General features: G+C 40.6%; 1 protein-coding gene across 1 annotated transcript in view; it reads right to left on the reverse strand.

The window, feature by feature from the left end:
• Positions 1 to 26,530, reverse strand: part of adamts17 (ADAM metallopeptidase with thrombospondin type 1 motif, 17) — a 40,401-nt gene extending 13,871 nt beyond the window's left edge. The window contains exons 1-14 of the mRNA XM_038270837.1: positions 26,298 to 26,530; positions 20,703 to 21,064; positions 18,434 to 18,605; positions 17,051 to 17,223; positions 14,260 to 14,343; positions 13,818 to 13,975; positions 12,828 to 12,871; positions 11,102 to 11,207; positions 8,153 to 8,293; positions 7,764 to 7,914; positions 6,929 to 7,030; positions 6,678 to 6,823; positions 6,410 to 6,579; positions 1,722 to 1,849 (exon numbers count right to left, since the gene is read on the reverse strand). Coding sequence (XP_038126765.1) covers positions 1,722 to 1,849; positions 6,410 to 6,579; positions 6,678 to 6,823; positions 6,929 to 7,030; positions 7,764 to 7,914; positions 8,153 to 8,293; positions 11,102 to 11,207; positions 12,828 to 12,871; positions 13,818 to 13,975; positions 14,260 to 14,343; positions 17,051 to 17,223; positions 18,434 to 18,605; positions 20,703 to 21,064; positions 26,298 to 26,355 — 1,995 coding nt within the window. The 5' untranslated portion in view covers positions 26,356 to 26,530. The remainder of the gene's footprint in view (positions 1 to 1,721; positions 1,850 to 6,409; positions 6,580 to 6,677; positions 6,824 to 6,928; positions 7,031 to 7,763; positions 7,915 to 8,152; positions 8,294 to 11,101; positions 11,208 to 12,827; positions 12,872 to 13,817; positions 13,976 to 14,259; positions 14,344 to 17,050; positions 17,224 to 18,433; positions 18,606 to 20,702; positions 21,065 to 26,297) is intronic.
• Positions 26,531 to 27,670: the final 1,140 nt, after the last annotated feature.

A 27,670-nucleotide genomic window follows, 5' to 3' on the forward strand; every position in this document is an offset into this window, starting at 1 on the left:
TCGTCTGTTTGCCTGTTTCCTGGATGGGGACGCCTTTTACAGCTGCTTTTTGTATCTCTGCTTCTGTCTCCTTGAACCCCAGTCGGCCTCAGCAGATGGCCGCTCACACTGAGCCTGGTTCTGCTGGAGGTTTCTTCCTGTTAAAAGGGAGTTTTTCCTCTTCACTGTCGCTACAAGCATGCTTAGTGTCAGGGATTGTATTCAAGTCAATGAGTCGATGCAATCAACTGGTTTTCCTTAGATATAAAACTTTGAATCAATCTTGCTGGATGATCTGGTGAATTGTAAAGTACCTTGGGATGAAGTGTGTTGTGAATTGGCGCTATAGAAATAAACTGAATTGAATTAATAAACTTAGATCTTTACATTAACTCTACAATCAGCTCAGTCTGTCACTAATTGGAAAAGGTGGTGGGCCTGAAATGTACAGAGGATCTGCTTTTGACATGCAAAAAAAAAAATTATTTGATAATTTTTTTTTTATAATAATTATAATAATACTTTGGACTTGTATGCACTTTATAGTTAAACAAATCCTAAAGTGCTACATTGTAAAACAGGTAAGTGCTAAATTAAAATACATGGAGAGCATGAGAGATAAAAAGTAAAAGAAAAGATAAAATAATCAAAGACAATAAAAAAAAGGGGGGAAGAGTTCAATTAAAAGCTCTCCTAAAAAGGTGGGTTTTAAGGCCACGTTTAAAAGCATCCACAGTCTGTGGGGTCCTCAGGTGGCAAGGGAGAGCATTCCACAGCCTGCGAGCAGCTGAAAAAAAAGCCTAATGCGAGTCCATTTTAACACCTAGACAGATGTTGAAAGGGGAAGAGTTTGTCCAGAGAAGCTGATTCTGCTGATGTCATATGAACAAACCTGGTGCCGACTAAAATGGCTTCTTGGAGCTGTTTAACTGAAGGAAGTTGTGCTTCAACCAAACCTTTACCTCCTCCAGGCAGGTGGTCAAAGTTGATGGTGGCAGAGGAGCAGAAATTGTTGGGTTTGTCCTGAGGTACAGCTGAGTGTCATCAGCATAGCAATGGAATGAAACCCCATGGTGAGTGATGACATGGCCAAGAGGGAGCATGTACAGATTAAACAAGGTGGGACCGAGCACTGAGCCTTGAGGGACACCACAGGTGACCTTGTGAGCCAAGGATTTAGCCTTTCCCAAGGTGACATACTCAGTTCTTCCAGAGAGGTATGATGAAAACCATTGATAGACAGACTCAGAGACTTGTTGCAGTCAAGTCCAGGAGGATAAGAAGAGATGGGGAGCCAGCGTCTGCTGTCCTCAACAGGCCATTTGTGACCCTGACCAGGGCTGTTTCTGTGCTCTGGCCCTTGTGGAAACCTTACTGAAATTTTTCCAACAGGTCATTTTGTTTTAGAATGTCCTGAAGCTGAGCAGAAACTACGTTTTTCAGCACCTTTGAAAGGAATGGAAGATTGGAGATAGGCCTGTAGTTGGCTAAGACTTCTGGGTCAAGGGTGGGTTTTTGAGAATTGGCCTAATTTTTTGTATATATATATATATATATATATATATATATATATATATATATTGCTAAACATTTAGATTTTTGATGCCTTAATTTTTTTTTCATAATATAACTATCCTTTGCTCTAAAGTGTAAATAACAATTGTATTTATTATCCAAGAAACTCACTTAATGTAATTAATTAAAGACTATAATTGGTTTGGTTAAACATTTTGCGTACGTACCTTACAACTCCCTTTAATACAGAGATCAGACTCATAAGGTCCACAGGGTGTCCCATCAATAACTTTATCGGCCATCAGGACTGGGACGCTATGATCCACAGGGCTGCAGAACAACATACATGGCTTATCTGCTCATCCACACACACAGACACACACACAGCCCAAATTCAGAGGGAGAAATCAAAGATCATCAAGCAATTCATGGTGTTAAACTACCATTCTATGAATGAATATTGAAATAAAACATGAAAATGTTAATAAATGAAAACTAACAGACAGTAATCAAACCTGACTGTATGTGTGCTCAGAAAAAATAAAAATTCAGGAGGCCACTTTTAATTGTAACATCTATGCGAGTCATATCTATCATGTTTAGGGACCACAGCCTAGAAGACAAAGGCGTTTTTGCCTATTTTCGGGGTGCTGAAGCAACCCGAATTTGAATCAAATCCTAAAAGATTAGTTGTTTTTTTAATACTGTATGCTCTTTTTTACAATAAAACACAAACAAAACAAAAAACTTGTAAAAGATAAACAGTATTTTTTTATTTAGTAACTAAGTAAGTCATGTATTTATATAGCACCTTTCACAGACATAGAGGTCACAAAGTGCTTCACAAAATTAAAATACATTTACAGTCACAAAAGACACGGTCATAAAACAACCCTTAATCTACTGGAATTAAAATGCATTCTTAAACAACTAGGTTTTCATTTCACTCTTAAAAACATCAAGAGAATCAAGTAACCGCAAGAAACGTGGGAGATCGTTCCAGAGCGTCGGAGCGAACGCCTGAAAGGAGCGATCTCTGCTGGTCCTGTAGCGAGCACGAGGGCCCATGAGCAGGTTCAGGTTCTGAGACCTTAGCCTCCTAGAGGGGGTATAAGGACGCAACAAGTCCCTAATGTTGGAGGGAGCCTGACTGAGGAAGGCCCTAAAGGTCAGCATCAGGATTTTAAAATGGAAACGAAAAGAGACTGGGAGCCAGTTTTTAGAATCGGCGTGATATGAGCCCTGCTGTTTGTACCTGTCAGTAACCTCGCCAGAGAGTTATGAACTGTTCTGGACCCCCTGTTTCCAGCTAAAGCTGCCTCCAGGAATGTCCCGAATTTACCGTTTTATGAATGAGGGTGAAATGTTGCACGTGAACTGTTATTATGGTAGAAAGAGCGCATGAGCACACTGTGCACAGAAACAGCTGTTAACGTATAGCTGAGGAACAGAGTGCACCAGTTTTAAAACAGACAAGGAAGTTCATTATCACAGCCGGCTGGACGCAGCTATGCTGTGTTACCCTTAAACAGTGTTGAGCACGTTACTTTGAAAAAGCAATTAGTTATAGTTACTTAAATATAGTCTACTTTTAAGGCTAGGCTTAAAACTTTCCTTTTTGATAACGCTTATAGTTAGAGTGGCTCAGGTTATCCTGAGCTATCTCTATAGTTATGCTGCTATAGGCTTAGACTTTTGGAGGACATAGGGACCCCCATTTCATCATTCTGCTTCATTCTCTCTCTGTTCTCCTATTCTGCAGAATCTGTTAGTTCAATCTCTAACCTTCTGCTCTCTCTGCTTTTCCTCAGAGTAGCTTTGCCTCGTCTGTTCCTGTTTGGCTGTGACTCCATCCTGGAAAGAAACATCAGCTGTGCTGCTTCCATCAACACCCTTGTTTATAGATATTGGAGATCGGCCTGTTTTCCAGTGTGGTCCTGTTTCTCTGACCGTGACTGAGTGGATGTGCTCTCTTCGTCCTCTGGCATGGGAGCTGCCTTGGAGCTCGTCTGCCTGGCTGTGTGTTTCCTGGACAGGGCCGCCTTTTACAGCTGCTTTTTGTATCTCTGCTTCTGTCTCATTGAACCCCAGTCGGCCTCGGCAGATGGCCGCTCACACTGAGCCTGGTTCTGCTGGAGGTTTCTTCCTGTTAAAAGGGAGTTTTTCCTCTCCACTGTCGCTACAAGCTTGCTTAGTGTGAGGGATTGTATTTGAGTCAATGAGTCAATGCAATCAACTGGTTTTCCTTAGATAGAAAACTTTGTATCAATTTGACTGTATGATCTGGTTGAACTGTAAAGTGCCTTGAGATGACATGTGTTGTGAATTTGGCGCTATATAAATAAACTGAATTGAAATTGAATTGAATTAAAATAAATTGAACATTATTGTTCTCACATTTATCTCTGCATTTAACCCGTCCCCTTGGGGAGCAGTGGGCTGCCATTGTGCAGCGCCAGGGGAGCAGTGTGGGGTTAAGGGTCTTACTCAGGGACCCAGAGGTGCAGTCTGGGGGAGTGGGGGATCAAACTCCCAATCTCAGGGTTCAAAGCCCTATGCCCTAACCACTAGGCTGCCACTTCTCTCAAAACGTAACTGAGTTAGTAACTGAGTTACTCCACAATAAAAGTAACTAGTTAGTAGTAAAAGTAACTATTGCGTTACTTTTGCGAGTGTATGAAATTAATAACTGGGGATGTCTAATTCTGAAATCCTGCAACATTTAGCTATATCCATCCATCCATCCATCCATCCATCCATCCATCCATCCATCCATCCATCCATCTTTCTCTCTTTCTCCATATACGCTAATGATCGTTCACACTCTCCATAGTTCTCCTGTGGCGCGAGCACAGGGCGGCTGTTACGCGCCTTTAGCGAGCATGAGTGTTTCCTGTCGCTTGCGCAGTGAATCGTGCCGCCTGCACTGTGCGGAGATGCAGGGGAAACCGTATCTGATGGGGAAACGCAGCTCGACGTAACACCGGTATTTCCATCTGGAAAGGGCTGTTTTGCCGCTGGAGTCCTCCGCACTCTCCATCCTCTCCTCTCTCATGACGCGCGCACGAGTCCTATCATAAAAAAGGTTAATTGTGTGACCTGAGTAACGTGCAGTAACGGGGTGTCGGCAATTGTAACTGCGTTATAGTTACAGTAAGAGTAATCATTTTGATTACTCGTTACTAAAAAAAGGTAGCGGTGTTAGTAACGCCGTTACTTTCAACGCCGTTACTCCCATCACTGCCCTTAAATCCCACATCCTCTGTTACCGCCCCGCTGCCCTCCAGACCAGCCTCTGCTGTTCCTCCCGTCTTGCTCCTCTCCAACTTCCTCTGAGCTCGAGGAGAGCATGCGCAATATTATTATTAAATTTATAGGATCAAAATATGCGGAAATTAAGCGCTTAATTCAATATGACATTAAAAAAAAATCCCCACCAGCATCCAGCATATGTGTTGCTTCTGCCCAGATATTTTCTTTTTGTTGTGGATTTTTATAACAGGGATAACTAGGATGATATAATCTTCACATTTACATCCAATCAAAATAATAACAGTGTATTTAAAACAAAAAGCACAGCTGTATCTATGAACACATGAATGGAAAACAGGTTTATAATTGTGAAAATATATCCCTATTAGGTTTCATTATAACTTTATTAAAGGACACATTATTTTTATGCTCTGAGAGATTATTTTTCATCCATTTATACATGTAATGGCTGTATTGTTGTATTTTTGGTGTGGCTGCTTCAATCTGCTCATGAGAATGATCCAGATTTATAGATGAGTTTTAATGGTTGTAATTTAATCTGAATATAAAAATCTAAAGTAACTTTTTTATTAGTGACACAGATTTTAATCCAGGCTGCTGGAGGCGACCCAATGCACTGCAGCTGTCCAGGACACAGCATAAACAACTGGAGGCCATTTTTATTTTATAGTTATCATGTAGAAAAAAAAAATCTGTTTTTCAATTTGTATATATATAAAAAAGTTACTTTTTTTGGGTAGAAAAAGAAGAAAATTCCCACAGACTCTGTATTGATGCAAACTGGCCTGTTCCTGAATACAATGTTATGTTGCTCTATAGGGAAGATGACAGAGAAGATTGAATGACCAGATGGCACTAATAAACACTATTGATTGATTAATATTATCTATCTTAGGAAATTGAAGAGGTACAATCCTGGATCCCACACTTGCTTTTTGTTTAAATATTAATAAATATGTAAAAATGAATGAAAGCATCACTGTCCCTGTTTCCTATTTGGATTTTTTTTTATGTATTTATTTTGATCTATGAGCTGGAAAAGTCCCCAAATTAGATTGCAGAAATCTGGTCACCTTATGAATGGAGGATCAGTGAGGTTTACCCAGGCAGAAAACAGCGGAGCTGGGGAGAGACGGCATCCATCTGCTCTGGAGGTAGGACGACGAAACAGTCCTTCTAGGGCTAAATTAAATATGGCTTTTTTAAAAGCCCCCTTAAATCCTCTCTAGAGCATTCCTACTTCATCATTTGTCAGCATTATTTTCTTCATATTCCACTTTTGATTTAAAAAAAATCTTGCCTTCGCTGCGCACCTTCACAGTAGCTCAAAGCCACATCTAGTCCATGACTGGATTTCACAATACGAAAGTCAACAAAAGTTCAGATTCTTCGACTTCATTCACAGGCAAAGCGGTGATCAAATGTCGCCAATTTTGCGCAAAATCATGCCATTCGTCTCCCCAAATTTGTCACTTTCACTTTGTTTCACTCAGGATCCACCCTCTACAAAGAAATAAGAAGAGAACCCTTGGCTCCAGCTGTGAAATTCACACTTGGTGTGAATGTACCTTTATGATTTTGGACAGCGATCATGAGGATCCGCATTGATGATTTAAGAGGTGTTTGTCTGCTTGTGTCTCACCATCATCAATAAAAGCAGTCAGCAGTCCGCCCTTCATCTTGCTGCCATGTTGGTCATATGAAAGACACTGCAGGTCTCTGAAACTCGGGGCCCCTTTGGGACAAGGCTGGCCTTGACAAGCCTTGTGCTCCACACTGGCTTCTGGACAGTGCCGCCCATCTGGGCCAGGCCTGTGGAAACATGCCGACACACAGAAGAAGGTACAACTTATTTAAAGGCCTAAAAAACAAGTTTAATTCCTCTTAACTCCCTCACAAAAGTGACCTACGGGGGGTTGTCACACTTCCTCTGTCTGAACTGGACCCCGGTGCCACAGGTGCGACTACACATGCTCCACTGACTCCAAGGACCCCAATCTCCATCCACATGTTGAGGAATGGGTGCCTTACTCACACACTGTCCTCCTCTGCACCACTAATAAACACAAAGGGTAAAAATGGACACATATGTTTTAGTCGGTAATTACAGAACATTAGATATCCTGAGAGAAATCATTGTTGCCGTGGCAGCAAATCATACCTTGTCTGTTCCACACTCTGTTCCTTCCAGAGGAGGATCTAGTTTTGTCTTACATGATGGATCCCCATCTACTAAACACCACAGGCCAGCACACATAAGATGCTGGAAAACCACCGGAGACAAACAGGAGACAGAAAGGGGGGTCAAGCATTGCAATCTGATCCGCTTTTACTTTATGTTTTTCCTTTTTTACAGCAATGTTTCATACAGATATTAGCTTATATATATATATATATATATATATATATATATATATATATATATATATAGTGCCAATTCAAAACACATGTCATCTCAAGGCACTTTACAGTCACAAGATCATACAGTCAAATTGATTCAAAATTTTCCAAGGAAAACCAGTTGATTGCAGCGACTCATTCAATCAAAGACAATCCCTCACACTAAGCATGCTTGTAGCGACAGTGGAGAGAAACCACAGCCAAACAGGAACACACGAGGCAAAGCTACTATGAGAAAAAGCAGAGAGAGCAGAACGTTAGAGATTGAACTAACAGATTCTGCAGAGTGGGAGAATAGATATAGAATGAAGCAGAATGATGAAAAAGGGTCCCTATGCCCTCCAGCAGTCTAAGCCTATAGCAGCAAAACTATATAGATAGCTCAAGATAACCTGAGCCACTCTAACTATATTTTATCTATACTTAATCATAAACTGCAATCTCTCTTACAATCATGTTTTTGGACTATGGGAGGAAATTGTAGTACTGGAAAAGTAATCAGATGGCAGAAAACGCAAGTTGAACCTTGGCAGCAATTCTACCAACCACAGCACCAATAAAACCTTAAATAATGAAGGAGTGAGCTGCACGCGTACCTCCATGTCGGTGCAGAAAGTAGCATTGGTTCCAAACAGGATCTGGCACTGTTCGTCTGCGCTGTAGTGCATCCCTGGAAGCTTGGAAGACAGGCGGATCGAGTGACGGCTCCTGGGGTCCGTGTAACGTAGGCACATGCTAGCTCCAGATCTGTTTTAGAGGAAAAACATTATCATATAAAGAATAATGAATCAAATACACCTACATTATACTTTAAATGCATTTCTGATTATATTTTTTTTATAAAAGAGGTCTAGAAATGTGTTCAGCTAATTATGTTAAATTAATTATAACAATTCATAGTTCAGTTCATTTCAGTCACGTTCAGTCATTTAATTATGTTAGTTATATAAAAGAATTTAAAAAAGTGAGACAAAGCTGTTCTTACCTGAGAAAGTTCTGTAGGTCGTTGCGGCTGCAGGACGACCATGACAGATTGCTCGGGTTTCTTCCTTTCACCCATTCACCAGACATGATGTGGGAGTGGCTAGTGCAGTTGGCATGGTCGTCATCATGGGTCATCCCCATGCTGGGTGTGTGCGTGTGGAGGGGAGGAGTTAATAAGTGACATTCTCAAAGTTTAAAAACCTGACTTGAACTATAGGCACCTATATTAAGACTGTGTATCTATTGAACCAGGTGGTAGCTGAATTTGGGATATATTCAGGGATATTTCAGGTCAATATGCAGAACTTCAGAAACCTTCCTATGCAACTTTATAGGGTCGCTTTCATCATTAAAGGAGTCATTAGATCCAGATAGACTCTTTTTCTTTAACCCAAGTCTGAGCTCCCACTGCGAACCGGTGTTCTGTCAGCTCAGCATACCGTATCAGGCCAGCATACCCTTAGCAATATGCATGCACACATGCTCGTTATTAGTAGTTATCAGTCCTATAGAATGCCTTCAGATTGTGCCAGTAGGCTCAGTAGGCTCTTATCACTAAGTGAATCCTTATCCTAACCCTAAAGTAATTCTGTTTCCCTCCTGCGAATTAATTAATCTATTTAAAGGGGAACACCGTTTTTTTTACATTGGGCCCTTGATTTTATGTTATTACATGATGTTCTACTCACCCATATGAGTTTTGTGTCATTTGGAGCTGTTCTGAAGAAATTCCTTTAGGTTATTTCCAAGCACTGTCTTCCTATAGGGAACGACTTGAAGGCACAAACCAAACTGTTCATAATTTATCATTTATGATACGCCAACATTCATAACATGTAAGAGAATCACTGTCCCTCAGACATCTGCGGCTATATTCTTTATATTTATATCTTTTAAAAACAAAGTGGAGTGTGTATGACGTATCCATTTCTTTCATTAAAGTCCTCAACATTTTCTAGATGATGTCGTTTAGCATTCTTTTATGTTCTAAGTCTATAAATAGGAATTTTCAGTATCGCTATTACATAGTTTTCGGCGACCCAAATCTTGTTATTTTGTTCGGGCATGTGCAGGAAGGATTGTGCTCCCGGGACGGATCGGGTAGTGACAGCTACGACGTGCCACGTTTAGAAACTAAATTCTGCTTAAAGTCATAAGGAAAAGGCCGTCCCAACTGTCCCATTTCCGAATTCTCCCGAGTGGTGCACGACTTTACATGAGTGAATAAAGTGAATTATTGGTCGCTTATCAAGGGGGCCGGATTGTTGTGGCGGAAGGTTTGTAAGCATGTTTGGTTGTGGCCGGTTTGTCTGAAGCATCTTGCTAACCAGTTAGCAACTTAGTGCTAACTGGTTTTCCCAATGGGAAATTCCATTGGGACCAAGTAGTGCTAAATTGGTGACTCAGAAACGACACTGTCAGGTAACACTATAGACAGTGGAAAAATGCAAGAAGAGGAGAGTTTAGTGTCGGAGGTCGTGGATGAGTCTCCTCCGTCATCCATTTTTTATTTAGAGGAGGAAAGGAAGAGGACACCAGGGCGGCAGAAGCTTGGTTTGGTGTAGAAGGCTTACAGCCGTACATGTTTGAGCCCTTGCCTCGCAACGCTGCCAGTTCTGTTAGCTCTACGCCTGCTGAAGACACAGACACAGAACTCAATATTAAAGTAAACAATTTTTATTTCTTATTTAAACCGTTGCGTACATTAGCTGCAACATGTGAATCAAGATGCTACGACCGAAAAAATTTGATTGACAGATGACCATTGATATATGATTGGCCGAATGTAGGTGTTCAGGCTGACATATAACTAACTGGCCTGGATAAGATAACGAAAAAACCCCCCACAGATTTTAAGACAGGATGTTAAAAAATAGAAATGTTCTAAATTTCGGGACAATATCGTTTGATAAAGAGTAAATTTTTATACAAGTTTAAGCCAGAATGATTTGACATTTAAATATGACTTCCTTACAACTTTGAATTTAGTTGCGTAAAGCAACCAACTTCTTAACTAACTGAAAGTAAATTTGTTTGTCCTTCTCACCATTAGTCAAATATTTACCCTGGTTGATTTCTTTACTAAGCTTCTTTTCTTAGTTTTTATCCTGGTTCTCTTTTCCTTCATGGCTAAGCTGCATTCCTGTGAGTTTTCCCACTAACCTAATTGTTTCACTGAACCACGTCTGACTGTGTCATCAGTGAGAAATGTGAATCTTTTGTTTGCCTGTTTGGGAGTGAATGTTTGGCGCCAAAGTTTAACAGCAGAAATCAGTGATAGCATCCCATATTCATACTGTATGTCGCTACAAGCTAAATATGCTAAATTCCCATAGTGTGTAATTGGTATTCTGCATTTCTCTATCAATATGTCTGATGTGGTAAATGGAATGTTTGTGACATCAACTGAGCTAATGAAAGGTCCAGTATATCAGCTCAAAATGTGCTGAAATATAAATTTAATCTGATGCAAAATGTGAATTTTGACCTGGTTCGATCCCCACAGCCTGCAGTCTGGGTCCCTGAGTAAGACCCTTAACCCCAGATTGCTCCCCAGGCGCCGCACAATGGCAGCCCACTGCTTCCCAAGGGGATGGGTTAAATGCAGAGAGTGAATTTCTCCAATGCGAGGTCAATAAAGTTCAATTATTATTATTATAAAAATCTGTGTTTGATTACTTTGTGGCCAAAGAGCCTGATTTTCTGACACAATCAAACTGAATTATACAGCTGTAAGTAAAAACAGACAAATAGATATTTTTTCAATGCAACAAAATGCGTTTTCTTTGCTTTTCAAGGTAACGCATTCAATTTCCAATTAAACGAATACAGACTCAGTCCAATTACATGGATACGGATGAAAAGGGTGAAAAATTAGCATCTGATGGCCCAGATTTCTGCTCATTACATTTAAACTAAATGAATAACATGAATCTGACAGAAAACTTACTTGTGCCCAAGCTCGTGAGCAATGGTGAAGGCCAAATTAAGGCCATTGTCCTCCGCTAATACGCACTTCCTCTTAGCACTGCAAGCACCACCCAGATAAGCTATACCTGAAACACAAATGAGTCATTAGGTTTTAAAGCAGACTTATGTCAACAGATTTTAAAAAAACCACTTAGCAGATCTAAAATATAATTGAAAACAGAACTACCAGAGACAGCCTGTGTATCTTTTTAACATAGTTTGGACAGTTTGGAATTTTGCAAAAAAAATATTTTCTGTAGAACTTGGGAAATTAGCATTTCTAATAATGACTGAATTTATATCACTAAACCCTTGATGCAGGGTTCTTAAAGTTGGGGTCAGGAACCCCAGGGGGGTCTAGATACACATAACAATAAGTGAATGTTAAATATTTTTATTTGTTTATTTATCAAATGTATAGGGGTTAACGAACACTTGTTTCCTCTAACTGCCCAAAAAACAATAATGCCACAGACTGGTGAAGCTAGAGGAGGTTGCTCAGGTTTTGATCTGCAATAACATGCATTTAAAAGGATTGTTAAAATGCTTTTTTTTAAGACACCCACAAGCTTTAAAGAGCATTCCCTTCTTTATTTTATCTTTTTTCTTTTTATTTATACATTTTTCTGTCTTCCATTTTGTTGTAAAAAAATTGGTCTACACTGCACTATTTTTCTTAACTATTTATTATATATATATTTTTTTTATGTAGACATGCAGAACTATAGACCCATCTAAACCCTCCCCTTGATCAGTATTGAGAAAGTTGTGTTTCAAGTTAAACACCTTCTTAACAATAACCAGCTGATTTGATGTCTTCCAGTCAGGTTTCCATGCCAACCACCGCCCATAGACTGCCTTTATAAAGATGTTCAATGACATCTGTATAAATTCAGGCTATGGAAGAAACACAGCGATGGTTTTATTGGAATGTCTGATACTGTTGATGGCTTGATTTTTTTTGGAGCGTCTTGAAAACTGGGTCGACCTTTCTGATACCGCTCTGGACTGGTTTAAAACCTAGCTGACAGACAAAAAGGTTCTGTGCTTCACTTATCTGGAACAATCATCCAGAAGACTGTAAAAATGCTGCAAGCCTAAATTCTTTGAAATCAAAGTAAAAAAAACCCATCTTTTTAGAGCTGCTTTTAACTGTTGAAGTTAAACTGTTAATTGAGGAATCGTTAGTTTAAGGTTGTGATCGAACTGTTTGATTTGTTTTATAACCTGATTTTATCATGTTTTTATATTTATTTGCTTTCATTCTGCTTTTATTTTGATTCTGTTTTACATCAAACTGTTATGGTGCGTTCACACCGAACACATTCTGGACATCAACAGCTCGTGCGGCGGGTCTGAGCATCAGGAGTGGAGCGTCCGAATGCGGAGCATTGAGTGTCAGAGCATCACAGCGTTTGGTGATGGAGTTCAGAAATCGGAACTTTTGCAGCCTTAACCGGAGCGTCAACCCATCAGAAAAGCTAAGCCAGGAGTTTTCTGGGAGACCGACACCACATACAAGCTGTGATCGTTTATACAGAGCTATCTGCCTATGTCTGCTTATGACAATCCATCCTTCTGGCTTTAAAAAAAGAAGAGTGGATTGTAATGTAGAATACATTAAAATCAATATTCTGATGTGGGATTTTATTTGAGATAAGATTATAGAAGCATAAGGAAAAAACAGGACCTAGAACTTAACTCACCGACTGTATCACAGGGTTCATCTTTATAAACACAGAAATCAGTCCTGAAAGAGAAACCAAAGAAAAATGGTGTTGGATCATTGCAAAAACACAAAGATTTTAGATAAAATGTGAAGTCATTCTATGCCAAGATTTATTTAGATTATTCATTCTAATTATTTATTTTTTATATTTTAAGAGGAGAATGATAGAAGATCTACAATAATTAAGACAGTTAACCGAAAAAATGTGATTGACAGATGACCGTTGATATTTGATTGGACAAATTTAGGTGTTCGGGCTGACATATAACTAACTGGCCTGCATAAGATAACGAAAAAAACAACACAGATTTTAAGACAGGATGTTAAAAAATAGAAATGTTCTAAATTTCGGGACAATATCGTTTGATAAAGAGTAAATTTTTATACAAGTTTAAGCCAGAATGATTTGACATTTAAATATGACTTCCTTACAACTTTGAATTTAGTTGCGTAAAGCAACCAACTTCTTAACTAACTGAAAGTAAATTTGTTTGTCCTTCTCACCATTAGTCAAATATTTACCCTGGTTGATTTCTTTACTAAGCTTCTTTTCTTAGTTTTTATCCTGGTTCTCTTTTCCTTCATGGCTAAGCTGCATTCCTGTGAGTTTTCCCACTAACCTAATTGTTTCACTGAACCACGTCTGACTGTGTCATCAGTGAGAAATGTGAATCTTTTGTTTGCCTGTTTGGGAGTGAATGTTTGGCGCCAAAGTTTAACAGCAGAAATCAGTGATAGCATCCCATATTCATACTGTATGTCGCTACAAGCTAAATATGGATACAGGATTTTTTTTTTAAATAGAAATTTTCTAACTTTTGGGAGAATATTGTCTGATAAAGAGAACATTTATATACAAGTTTAAGCCAGAATGATTTGACATTTAAATATGATTTCCCTACGACTTGAAAAGCTTCCTAGAGGGAACCTTGTAATGAATTTAAATCATCTGGAGCAGGTTGCATACCTGGTGACCAGCACAGCAGTGTCCACCGGTGCGACGCCGTACCTTCCACCTGTAATGCGGTTGGTACCAAGGTACCGAGGGATTCCAAACTCCCGCTGTTGCCACAGACAAAAGCTCTCCAGAGACCTTTGCCCATGGTGGCTTATCTTCAAACTTTCCTAAATGACACAAATATATAAATTGATCCTCACACTATGCCATAGTCATAATCCATAAAATTAGAAGCTAACATTTCTATGTAAAAAAAAAACTGTAATAGTGTTTAAATTTTAAGAAACTAAAGCATTTGGGGAAATTTGTCCTGCAAATATTCACTAATTGTAGTTCTTTCCCCCTTTAAATATATTTTAAAAATATTTTTTCTAATAAAAAATGTTTTTCAAACATCTATGTCCTTCATAACATGCAGGAACATGCAGGAAGGGATGGAAGCCAAACTTACCGGGCGGCTGTGAAGCAACACCAGTTTACTGACTCTTATGTTGATCTTAACGCCCAGACTCTTGTGCTGAAACATGCTGTCAACCTGATCACAATAAGAGAGACATCTAAATGGTTGGAAATCTTCTCTAGAACCAGAGCTGTAAGGCTGAACATGCATCATTTCACATTGTTTCAAAAATCCAATCAGAAGGAAAAGTACGGTCAGCATCCAGCTGCCACGCACGTGGGCATTGTCAGTTTCACTATAGCTCTGGTGAATTTCAATGGCGAAGTCCTCTGGAAATCTTCAATAATTGTTGTTGATTGCAGATGTGTCTAGTAGTTCCCATTGATTTTGCTTGTAAAGCGGGGAGAATGGCGCTAGGCTTACAGCACCGTGACGTCACTGCCATGATGTCAAAAGTGAGGTGTTACTATATTTGGGCAAAAATGGCCGCTCCCAGACTCTTTATTACTCAGGCTTATTATTTATATTTTTTTTACTGATTAATGCTAAATTCATTAAATCAACGTGAATGTATTAGTTTTAGGTCCTTGCTGACCAGACTTTTCCTTAAACAAGTTCATTCATTTAAATATCAACAAACACCCAGTGATAAACCCCAACATTTTAAACTGGGAACTTGCCGGGGTTAATCATTATTAACCAACATGTAGATGAACATTCAATGTTACATGATTAACCTTAATTAAAATGAAACAATTCTCTAGACAAGTTTTGCAATTATGAGTTCACAGAATTATTCATTATATCCAAAAATACAGTTGGTATTGCCCTAACTTTGCCTGCAAACTGCATTCTTGTGGTATTTGTCCGTTCACAAACACAATCCATCCTGTAGCTTCGAGCCTGTTGCAAAATGAGTTGGCCAATCACGTTGCAATATTAAGGTGGGTTCACACCAAACAGGATTCTGTTTGACATGTTATCCCTATGCAGAGCGTGGCTCAAGAGCTGTGTATGCCAGAGCAGGGCAAAGGTTTGGGATTCAAGGGATGCGGAAGTTGCATTTTTGGTGAAAACAGCAACGGTACTCCTGCAAGGTGCCATTTTAATTTAGACCTAGTGTCAGGAATCCAGTTTGTGTGGTCTGTTTTTGTGTTTCCTTTCCTCCTCCACCAGGTGGTGCCCCGTCCTCATTGGGCCTCCCTGCACACCTGCAGCTCGTTGCCTCATTACCTGTGGAGTGCTCTAAGTTGCTAACTGCCACTACCTCGACGCCAGTGTGTTTGCCAGTTTGGGGTACTCTAGCCATGCTTAGTTTAGCAGAGTCTAACCTGAGTTTTTGTTTTGCTAGTTTTGGGTACTCTAGCCAAGCTGAGTTTTGCTGAGTCAAACTGAGTTATTGTCTAATTGAGTTTTAACCCCGCTGTTTTTGTCTTTGCCTCTCGGCAGGAAGTCATCCTGCAAACTGGATGTTTTGTACCTTCTCTCCCCTGGAAGGATCTTCTGAGAACCAAACTGAGCTGAGGATTCAAGTTTGTGGTTTGGATCAACCTTTCCCCCCAAGGATTTTCTGGTGCTTCTCTCTGAGCAGGGGATTCATCTCCACAATAACCTGTTCAAGTACCGCAGTAAATCTAAGTGGCAGTCAGCTTCTCCGTTCACCAAGGAACAACCGCAGTCTGGGAAAACCCTGTCCGCCCTCCATCAAACAAGACAATCACTGGAACATCCCACACAGACTGGATTTAATAAAAAAAAAACTTTTTTCTGAACACGTGAGTCTGCAACCTATTCCTCCTCTTCAAGTCAAAAAATCAAATTTCCCACTGAACCTGAACTAACCACAGTGTCTTCCCCTCACTTTCCAGTTCCGGTTTAACAGTGTTCAGAGCAGCACTGGACTCATCTAATTTTACTAAATAAACTTGTTAAACTTTTCCCTGGTCTGTTTGGTTTTCTGCATTTGGGTCAGATCTTTAATTAAATCATGACACCTAGAAGGGTTGAGAGTGTCTTCAAACTTGGAAACAAAGTCCAATGGAGTGGTTTTTAATCTTTTTTTGGAACCAATATGCATCATATGGTCAATGCACCATTTGGGTTTACTGCAGGGCATATAGCTGTAATGAAAACAAGACCTACTGAGTATACGACCACACATGGCAGGTCAGGAGAAAATGCAGCTGCTGCTATTTATCATGATACACGTCATCTTAGAGGAGCAGCAAGTGCATAAAAGTGGGAGTTGTTGTAGTTTCTAATGGAATCTGGTGCTTTATTCATGTGTTAAAATGATTGGCTAAAACCAAACTTTGTTAGGTGGCCACTAGGTGTCACTTCACCCAATCAGCTTAAAAGGTTCTATCGAATGTCCCTCCTTTCCCTGAACACCCTATTCACATTTGGTGTAAACGCACCTTAAGATCCTGATTGACTAAAGGTTTGTAAAATCATATGGAAAAAGTGATAAAGCTGATGCACTAACTGATTAAACATGGAGTATACGTCAGGACACCATCTTAGTGCATCCACATCAACATGCCCACAAACTGCACCAGCAAGTTTTTATCTGTAGTGATGCAGCACTTCTTGTTTGGAAGAGTAAATAAAACTGTGAACATGGAATTCAGAACAACTGCCAAATCTACTGCTAAATGTGGAAAGAGAGGCACAACTACATTTCTAGAGGGGAGAAAAAATTTCTTACCACCAAAGCATATTGAGAGTGCCTTTTTTAAAAATGTTTTCTCAACACCTGGGACTTAAACACATCCTTAAAAAGAATTTTAAGCCCCAGAATCGCTGTTCCTATTCAACGTAAGGTTCCTCCAGGGAGTCTCACCATGTTCATGATAGTGAGCAGGAATCTTTTTGCCACTTCAGCACCATGATACTGCACCATGTTAAAGTCTGCCACCACCACCGTCTCTAAGGTCAATGTTTTGTCCAAGTTCATTGTGTTCCTCTTCCTGCGAACGTCTTCACCTCGTTTTGGTTTCTTCTTCGGTTTATCTCCTGCAACAAGCAGGGAGAAAAACAACCCTTAGATTATGGTCTTAAATAGGCCAAAAAATTGGTATGCAAGATAGAATGGCAAAAAACAGCAGATCTAAGGAGCTAAAATGAGGCCGTAGAGTTTGTTCTAAAATGTTTTTTAAAGTCGTAGGGAAGTCATATTTAAATATGAAATCATTCTGGCTTACTCTTCCTCTTTATCAAACCATATTGTCCCAAAAGTTAGAAAATTTATATTTGTAAAAAATCCTGTCTTATAATCAATTTAGTGCTACTTGGTCCCAATGTAATTTCCCATTGGGGACCTACTAGCACTAAGTTGCTAACTGGTTAGCAAGATGCTCTCGACAAACCGGCCACAACCAAGCGGGCTTGGAAACTTCGAACAACGATCCCGCCCTCTCAATAAACAACCAATCACAACCGCTTCCCTGCGACTTTAAAAATAGTTTAAAGTGAACATTTTTTTTAAACAATTTTTATTTATTTGTACAGCTCATGTGCCCATGACCGTTATTAGCGATTATCAGTCCCACAGAATGGCTTCAGATTGTGCCAGTAGGGTCATTGGGTTGTTATCGTGTGAAACCTAATCCTATACCTAAAGTAATTTCTTTTCCCCCATGGAATTAATTAATCTATTTACGTGTAATCTGAAAATAGTTCATGTGCTGTAAACATAAATAAAAATGATCCACATGTCTTTCATGTTAAACAAACTAAAAGCAAATAAATCTCCTTTCCTGTCACTGGGTTGTAGAATCCTCTCCCTATAAATATTAAATCCTCAGTGAAAAATTGCAGATTATTCTTTAATAAGATCCATAGACATGCAATTTTTTTTTAAACTAATGTGTGTGGTGGTGGACCTTTTTTGTTGTTTTATGCACAAAACTAAGACAAAAATCGGACTAAATCGGGAAATAAAACAGCGTAATTGGCGGTAGAGAGTGGAGACAGAGGACACTCTATGTAACGCATATTACTATGGGTATGCTGGCCTGACGCGGTATGCTAAGCTGTCAGAACACAGGCACCTGGAGGTAGTTGAAAGCTGATAGTTGATTGAGTTCGATAAGGTTAAAGGCCCGGGGGAACATTAACCACATGGTTTACTGTTTGTTACTACCATTGATCATTGCTGCTGTTGTACACAGACGTACCACACTACATATAGAATCTCTATGCAGTCTCCAACAGGGCCTCTTACCTTCGATGGTCCCACAGTTGACGGGCCGGCCAGCACATTGCCCAGGGTTGTTCTTTGGTGAGCAGCGATGTCGGATCAGCTGGTGTTTGATTCCAGAGAACGAATGTGACGGATCATGTTCACCCAGCGGCTGGATGAACAGGCTGTCTTCCCCAATCTGAATTAGCCCAGTCTGTGCAAAAATATTTATCAGGTGAAACGTCTATGACAAGGAGATGCTTCTAGAGTCAAAAGAAAAAGAAAAAAAAGTCCTGGAGCTGTAGGTCAGCTTCTTGTGTCTAACTTTTAATGGCAGCGGTTTGTGCATAGAATGGACTGAAAGGGGAGCAAATGTATTTCCTGGGTTGTGTATACAGTTTGCATGCTCTCCACTTGTTTCTCCTTAACGTCTAGAAACATGGATGTTAGGTTAATGGGTTGTTCTAAACCTCCCTCAGGTGTCTGTATGCTTCCATTTGTTGTCGGTCCTGTGTGTCTCTGTGTTGCCCTGTGATGGAAGACGAGACTGTTAAGGGTGGACCATGTCTTCAAGTAGGGACCAACCACTCAGCAACTAAGCAACAGTTATTTATAAAGTTAAGAGAATTAATGGATGGATGGAACTAGAACTACAAAAGGACATTTTTGAAAGTAAGCTTTACCTCACCTTTCAATGTTTTTGGTCTTCGAGTCCATCCATCCATCCATCCCTCCATCCATCATCCGTCCATCCCTCCATCATCGTTCATCCATCCATCCATCCATCCATCCATCCATCCATCCATCCATCCATCCATCCATCCATCCATCCATCCATCCATCCATCCATCCATCCATCCATCCTCTCCTGCTTATTCCATCAGGGTCATCGTAGGGCCAGTGCCTATCTCTAGTAGCTCTGCAATGGTCGCCACTCCATCGCAGTGCAACATAGAGACATACAACCATACACATTCACACTTTCTTTCTTGTCCTGCTATATTCGCTACATGTGTGCAGTGAGCACCATTTACTCCCATTGATATTCGGTCATCGTCAGTCATTTCTATCCCCTAAAGGGCTGTGTACATTCCCGCAGCAGTGTGTCGCAGTTAGCTTGTCGCAGGTATGACGCAGATATTTTTGATTTAAGCCAAATTTTGAAGCCTAGTTTGAGCTATGTTATTCCACACCACAACACAAGAGGGACAATCATGAACTAGCTAGCATCGTGGATGTCTGTGCGTTGGTTTGACGAGCCTTTTGCAGTCTACAACCCCTCATCCAACGCCAGACCACACATAGTTCACCCATGGGTGTTGCTGAAAGACTGGCTGTGGTGCTGCATGTTTTGGCTTCGGTCTCGCAAACCAACAGACCGTCACACAGAGCTACAAACTAGCATCCTGCACAGTGCCTGGGATAGTGTCCGAGGTGTGCCAGGCATTGTCGGCGGCATTATTGCCAGAGTTTCTGCCATTTTTTTTTTACATGAGAAGTTTTAAATATTTCTTTTGAGTTTCAAATGGTTTTCTAGTTTCCAGATTCATTTTGAAGACATTCACAAGAAAAAAATGAAACGAAACAGAAAAGAATTAGAAACTAGAAAAAACTATTTTAATCTGAAAGTAAATTTTGAAAGTGAAAAAAAGGGAAACAAAATAAATATTTTTTTTGGCAAAGAGATTAAAATTGCTGGCCCCTCAGTGAGTGAAGGCAGGGACATGGGGTGTGGAGAGTTGACTGCCTTTGTTTGAATCTGAGAAGAAATGTAAACATTTATTTTCTGCTTCAATCCTTTTTTTTTGTTTCCAAATATTTAAATTTTTCTTTGGTTTATATCAAATATTTCTGATTAATTTCATGGTCCCACTTAATCTCCATAGAAAACATTTAACTCCCAATCAGTAACAACAACAACAACAAAAAAACAAAAAAAATGGGGGGATTAGAGAAATCAATCCTTTAAAGGCAGAAAACATTTTCTAAATTTTTCTACATTTCCTGATATTTAGAAGATTTACTTTTGGTGAGGGTCAAAGGACATGCTTGGCTAAATAATATCTGTACAAAAACTCTCTATCAGACTCAAGCCAGGACTCGGACTGTGACGCTCCAAATGTTAATGAAACTCCCAGACAGAAGACACATATTGGTAAATGAAAATGATAGAAATATTAAGGGCTTTAACTGTGTGTCATGCTTCTACCATGCTGCTTAGTGTAATATTCTCTCCAGATCCCTTTGTCTGATTCACGATGGAATTAAATTAAAACTATATCAGTTAACCAAAAACAAAAGATAGATTTACCAAACCGCCACAGGTGCTCAGTGATGCCAGAGAGTCTGTATGGTTGATGATAAAGCCAGAGTACAAACAGAGCTGCTTCATGGAAAAAGGTCTGACTACTACAGTTTGGTTCCTGAGCCTTTCCTCTACAACAAAGTCTCTGGAAAGAATTTTGAGGTCTCTCGTTAAGTTAAGATATAGACTCCTTCCAAAAGCCGACAGCGACACAATAAGGTTCTCTGCCACAGAATGTTGTTTACTCGAGAAATCCAGGGGCCATTGGTGATGGCGTCGTAGCCTGTAGATAGGATCCTCTGACAGGTACACCTCCTGCCTGGATAGCAGCTTGGGAACCACCTCGTCTGTTTCCAGATCCACCTGAGCTGTTGGTAGAAACAACATCCAGTTAAAGTGAACGTTCACGCTGGTCCCTATGTTGAGTTTCCTGTGAGGCAGAATGTGCCATGATCTTGGCACCGATTCACCAAATTCTGCCCCTCATCACTGATCCACCTGCTCCTGCCTCTATTTAAGAAGCTTGCATCCAGTCATCAGGACCAGATTATTTTTGTTCTGTCTAGCCAATGGGGAGTGTGTTTTTAGAGTGCCTTGGTGTTTCTGATGTCATGATCCTGACCTTTTCTGCCTCTCAACCACTGAGCGTGCCTGTTCCTGTCTGATCTCGTGAAATTTCATCGTTCTGTTACAAACTCTTGTGATATTTTTCAAATTCTTGTGAGATTTTGTTAGTAAAATAGATCGATACCGCGTCAATATATTAACATATAAAAATATGGCAAAATTTCGTGAGTTTTCGGGGGATTTCGTAGCATAACGATGACATATAGCAATATTTCATTAGTAAAAGAGATTGATATGGTGTTTTTAAATGGCAATATATCAGCATATGAAGATATTGCGATATTTTAATGTATCAATATTTTTTCCCTCGTCTTTAGAAGTTTTTAAGTCTGTAAAAAAGAAGTTTTTGGGGAAAAAGAAGAAGTAGTATTTTTTTAGACTTTAGAAACTCAGAAGCTGATCAAATATCGGGTTAAATATCGGTGGGGTGGCCGATGTCCGATATTCAGTTTTAAGGCCGATGCAGGCCGATACCGATAGGGGTCGATTATATCGTGCATCACTAGTTTGAACGGTTTGCCTGAACTGTCTTTGGACTCCTGAGCCTGCCTGTTCTGATTTGTTTGCCTGATCTGGCTTCGGACTCCTGCTCGGTCGCCAGGACAGCACTGTGGACACTCTGGGCAGCGCCCGTCGTACCTTGTTGGTAGCCCACCAGCTGAATCCTACCTCCTTCTCTGGCTGACTGAACTTGTAAACCAGGTTAGTCACTCACGTTCATAATCTTCCTCTGTTAGATTTACGTGGTCAATAACCTGAGTTTCCTCTCTACAGGTTCTCCCGCCTTGGCTGCTGCTACTACAGAACCGCAGCCCGATGTTTCTAAATAAATGCTTTTTGAGTAATCCCATTGTCTGTCTTGACTGAATACTGGGCCCTCAGTTCTGTGCTGTGACAAGTGGCCCTCAGAAAAGAGAAAACAAGAAGACATGCCGGAAGTCTGTTTAAAAAATATAAATAATAAATGCATATAAATGCCATTGAAGGGTAAACGGTACTAATTAATACAATAAGTATTTGGTGGCAACAAAATCTTCTTAATCCGTTTATAGTTGCAGACATCATTGCAGTTGGAGTTTACCATCTGCTGGCTCTGCAGGCGTGTACTGCTTCATTTTTGATGCTTGTAAAAGTTTAATTCTGACGCGCTGCTGAAGCATCTTTGCTGCTCCAGCTGCGTGGTGGAAAGTGGGTCTGATGCGTGTTGCGTGGAGCTACCCTATCCTTTCTTTGTCTGTAACAATGGCAGCTATTTTGCTGTGATCAGTGGGAAAAAAAGTAGTTTTGATATGTTTTTAAGTGAGAAATTCTACATGAAAACTTCATCTGTGCAGTCAGTTCAAGATTACCATCCTGCATTCAAATATTATTTCGCTGTCGGAGCCGCTCAGACCCCCACATACCAGCGGTGCTCTGTCATTGTAAATCCCATTCAACAGCAGCTTCTGACCCGGTCGCCTCTTGGCGGTTTGCCGCGGTGGCTGGAAGGTGTTTTTCACGTACATAATCCAAGCTGCAGGCACCAGAATAACAAAAGTGAACATGTTTTGCCAGGTGATTTCAGCATTCTAAGTTAATTTAGACGTTAGTAAACACTTTCAGAGGAGTGATCATAGTGATCTGTATCATCAGTGATGTGTCTTTCTCCCTGCCAGCTCCCAGATCAGCTTCTCTGATTGGTTGATGCGGCGCTTCCAGCAGCAAAAGTTTAATTTTTCCAACTCCAGCAGCAGCTGTATTTGCTCCTTCAGCTGCTCAGACGCACTGCACCTGCTGCTCAAAACGCGCTGAGGACCTTTTGCTGCACCAGGATGTGCGTCAACCATTATCTTTGAATGTAAACTAGCTGCTCCTGCTGCTTTGCTGCTTGCAGTCTGATGTAGCATTATGAGCAGTAGCACCTCCAGAAATGTTTCGTAGGGGTGGCCAGATGGGGCCACTAAAAATCTTCGGGTGGCACAATGAAAGTAAAAGCCATAATTTCAGGGTTTTAATCTACTATTGTGGTAAACCTGCCTGTAGAAATCCTAAAGACTTTAAAGTCGTAGGGAAGTGGTTGTTCCAACCGTTGCATTTCTGAATTCTCCTGAGTGGTGCACAACTTTACACGAGTGAATAAAGTGAATGTGATTGGTTGTTTATCAAGGGGGCGGGATTGTTGTGGTGGAAGGTTCGCAAACCAGTTTGGTTGCGGCCGGTTTGTCGGAAGCATCTTGCTAACCAGTTAGCAACTTAGTGCTAGTAGGTTCCCAATTGGAAATTATATTTTGACCAAGTAGCACTAAATTGGTGACTTAGAAACGACACTGTCAAGAAACGCTATGGACAGAGGAAACATGCAAGAGGAGGAAGGGCGGCAGAAGCTTGGTTTGGTGTAGAAGGCTTCCAGCCGTACATGTTTGAGCCCTTGCCTCGCAACGCTGCCAGTTCTGTTAGCTCTACGCCTGCTGAAGACACAGACGTCCATCCCCGTGAACACTGGGACGGAACTCAATGGGAAAGGAAATTATTCGTACTTCTTATTTCAACCGTTGTGTATATTAGCTGCGACATATGAATCAAGATGCTACGACCAAAAAAATTGAATGACAGATGACCATTGATATATGATTGGCCAAATTTAGGTGTTTAGGCTGATGTATGACTTACTGGGCTGCATAAAATAACGAAAAAAACACAGATTGACAGGATTTTTTTTTTTTTTATAGAAATTTTCTACATTTTGGGACAATATTGTCTGATAAAGAGTACATTTATATACATGTTTAAGCCAGAATGATTTGACTTTTAAATATGACTTCCCTACGACTTTAAGTAAACACCTACTCATATCTTGGTTTATTGTGTGATTTTTAATGTTACGTCGCTGGATGTGCATAATGGGATGAAATGCTAAACTGATGCTACTACAATTTACACTGGCCAGTGAGGTGGCCAGTAGAGGTGTAGCCAGAAAATCCTAATAGGGGTGGCCAGTAAATAACCAATGTACATTGATGGCTGGCCGAAAGGCGCCAGAACCTCAGGCTCAATCTACACTATTCCAACAGGAACAAGCACAACATCTATATTTTCAAAAAAAAAGACAATCTATACTTTCATACAGCCTTTGCTAACACAAAGATGCATATATTTAAACATCCATGGCATCTAGATAAAAGGTATAGTGGACAAAATTCTTTCAGGTTTGAGTTCTGCATGAAAAAATGTAAACATTTAATTAGTTTGAACATTCCCCTTAAGAGTATTAGTGCTGGCAGGGTTGGCCAATGATGGGCTAAGAGTGGCCGAGGCCACCCACTTGAGCAGCCATTTTACCAAGTACTTTCCTATCCTTGTTGTACTCTAGGAAGGAGGTCTTCAACAGGGGGTCTGCGACTCCTAGGGGGTCCACAGAGGTACTGCATGGGGGTCACGAAAGTTTTGGCCTTTTTTTTTAGATTCCCCCTGCAATTTTTCCCACTAATTGAAATGTCTTTAAATCCACATTAACATGAATGCAACACACTGAAGTAAACAGATAAATGGAGGCAGAAGATGTCTTTCAGTCATCAATGCACACATTCAGCGACACACAGGAGCTCTTTCAAGCTGGGCACCGTTTCATTCACAACACCTGTCCCATCAACCAGGAATCAGAAATACTTTAATAATCCCAGGGAGAAATTACTTTCATTACATTAATCCATCTGTAATATAGTGACTATAGGACCAGTTTGATAGAACACTATTTCATACAATATATATAATTATGGGGTCCCTGCTCCATCTCTCCAGCAGGGGCGGAGCTAGATGGGGGGCCAGAGGTGGCCATGGCCACCCTTAGCCAATCATTGGCCACCCTTACCCTTTTTCCCTCTAATACAGATGGTGGCAGCAGTAATACTCTCAAGTGGAATGTTCTAACTTATTTAAAGTTTCATTTTCTATATGTAAACAATTACCTGACAACAAAAACCCTGTGGTTAATCATGCATATCAATATAGCTTCTAACATTAAAGATAAATACAGAATTCACATTCTTTTCAGAACTAGATTTAGTCTTATAATGGTTAAAGAGAAAATTTTGCCTCTGTAAGTTATCCAGGAATCTTCACTGAAATTAGAGATAAATAACTACTTAAATAATAATTAATAAGTAATTTAATGTAGATAGATTGGTACATGTAAATATTAATTTTATGCTGAATGATTATTAATAAAAGTAGGTTAGTAATGACAATGAATAACTCAAAACTGAAAGAACTTTGTCCACTCCACCTTTAATTTAGACAGCATGGATGTTTAAACATATGCGTATATTTGTTAGCGAAGGCTGTAGAAAACTATAGTTTGTGTTTATTTAGAAAATACAGATGGTGTGATTCTTCATTTTCCTGTTGGAACACTGTAGATAGACTCTCGGGTTCTGCCACCTATCCAATGTACACTATCCTTCAGTGTACACTGGTTATTGCCTGGCCACCCTGACTAAAGTTTTCTGGCTACGCCTCTGCTCTCCAACAGTTTGGGGGTCCTTGGCCTGGAAAACGTTGAAGACCCTGCTCCAGGGGACTAAGCCCCCCCCGGCTTTACTCCTGGAGGCGCCCCTGCTTGACAGGAGAAAAAAAGCTGGCTCTGATCCAACTGGAAGTCCGGCCGGCATCTTCTGAAAGTGTTGCCTAAACATCGAGCTGACAGACCCGGTGGACCTGAAAAGGTCCAAAGTTAGAGTCCAAGCGGTCCGATCAGTGGCCCAAACCCAAACGGTCCGGTTCGACGCACAGGGTTCTAGGATTTTTGGGCTAAAACCAAAAACCGGCGCTTTGCAGAAAAAAAGTGCAGCTATATGTTTCCAGTGAAACTGCAGACAGATTTAAGTGTCTTTCTGTTCAAACTGCGGATCAGATCAGATCTGGACCGACAGGACAATCACCGAACCTTTACAGCACATTCACTTTTTAACCTCTAAAATCCCAGGGAGCCAAACTTACCCGTCAGTCCGGTGCAGAGCAGACAGAGGAGCAGCTGAAGAACATGGCTGTTGCACATGATAAAAAAGAAATAGATAAAAAGCGGCTCTGCAGCGTGGATCAGGCGGCTGGGTTTACTGTAAAGGACGCGTGAACCGTGGACGGTCACGACTTAACGGGACAGATTTCCTGCAGTTGAGGAAAACGGTTTAGTAACCAGACTGGACCCGCCTACAGAGCAGGGAACTGTCTCGGTACTGCCTCCCCAGACAAATCACCAGCTTTAAACCTGCAGAAGATGTGTGTGGGACCACTGCAGAACATAACCAGAGGAGCAAAACCTGAAGCAAGGAGTTATTTTCTCCTGGAGGACGTTGGAGGGCTGGCTGGTAAAGTTCAATCTGTAATCTGATTGGTCTTTATGTTCTCAGTCTGCAGATTAACCTGCTGTTCCCACACTTTCTAAGAGTAAAATGGGATTGAGGCTATTAGTTATCAAGTTAATATAATTTGCAACCAACCAACCAGTTTTCCTCTGAGAGACAGACACCCTGTCTATCTGATAATGCTTTTCATTAGAGTGCTTCAAGTTATGTGGCTATAGGGTTAAGCTGCTGGAGGACATGGGGACCACTTTTCCTCTCTGCTCCATGGCATAAATATCATTAAGCAGAGACTGCAGCTGCTTACGGGCCCACGACTTCTTAGGGGCCCCATCACTGACACTTCGTGGGCCCTGTTCGCAATTGTAGACTAGGACGTCTCTTTGCAGACGTCCTTTCAAACCCACCTGATACTGAAGAGACTGACCAGACCATATTTATACTGCAACACATGCCAGATCAACATGATGGTGAGACAGTTGGTAATAAATACACTCATATAATATGTTTCAAACCGCAATAAAGATCTTAAAAGAGGTATTTGAATATGTTATTTTTTACACTACGACTTGGAATTATGGGTAATCCAGAGCGTAGATTTAACCATTACCGTTAGGCACAATGTGTTAGCAACGATGGATACCAAAATGAGGTACTTGAGCAGATTCCAGAAAAGAAAAAGCAAAGAAGAGCTGCTGGAAGAATGGGAAAAAAAATCCCCAAATAAACACGTTCTTTCAAAGAACCGAAGAGGGAGAGGTGAACGTTGCTGCTACAGTGAGTAAAGATGGCGACCAGGAGGTGAATGGAGAGAGCGTGGGTGAGGAGGGGGGCTGTGAAGCTGAAGGTAGCCCGATGGCTTCTTGTGCTAACATGTGGGGGTGCGCTGTCACCAATGGTTCCATTCAAGGTGCACAGTCACTATTTTTCCGTGTGTGATGTGTGATCATATACTACTGAGAATTGCATAATTGTTTCTTCTTGGCCGATTTATGGAACTGTCGCCGTATC

Source organism: Cyprinodon tularosa, unplaced genomic scaffold (assembly GCF_016077235.1).
Source record: "Cyprinodon tularosa strain WSP-4 unplaced genomic scaffold, ASM1607723v1 ctg78, whole genome shotgun sequence".
NCBI classification, from domain to species: domain Eukaryota; kingdom Metazoa; phylum Chordata; class Actinopteri; order Cyprinodontiformes; family Cyprinodontidae; genus Cyprinodon; species Cyprinodon tularosa.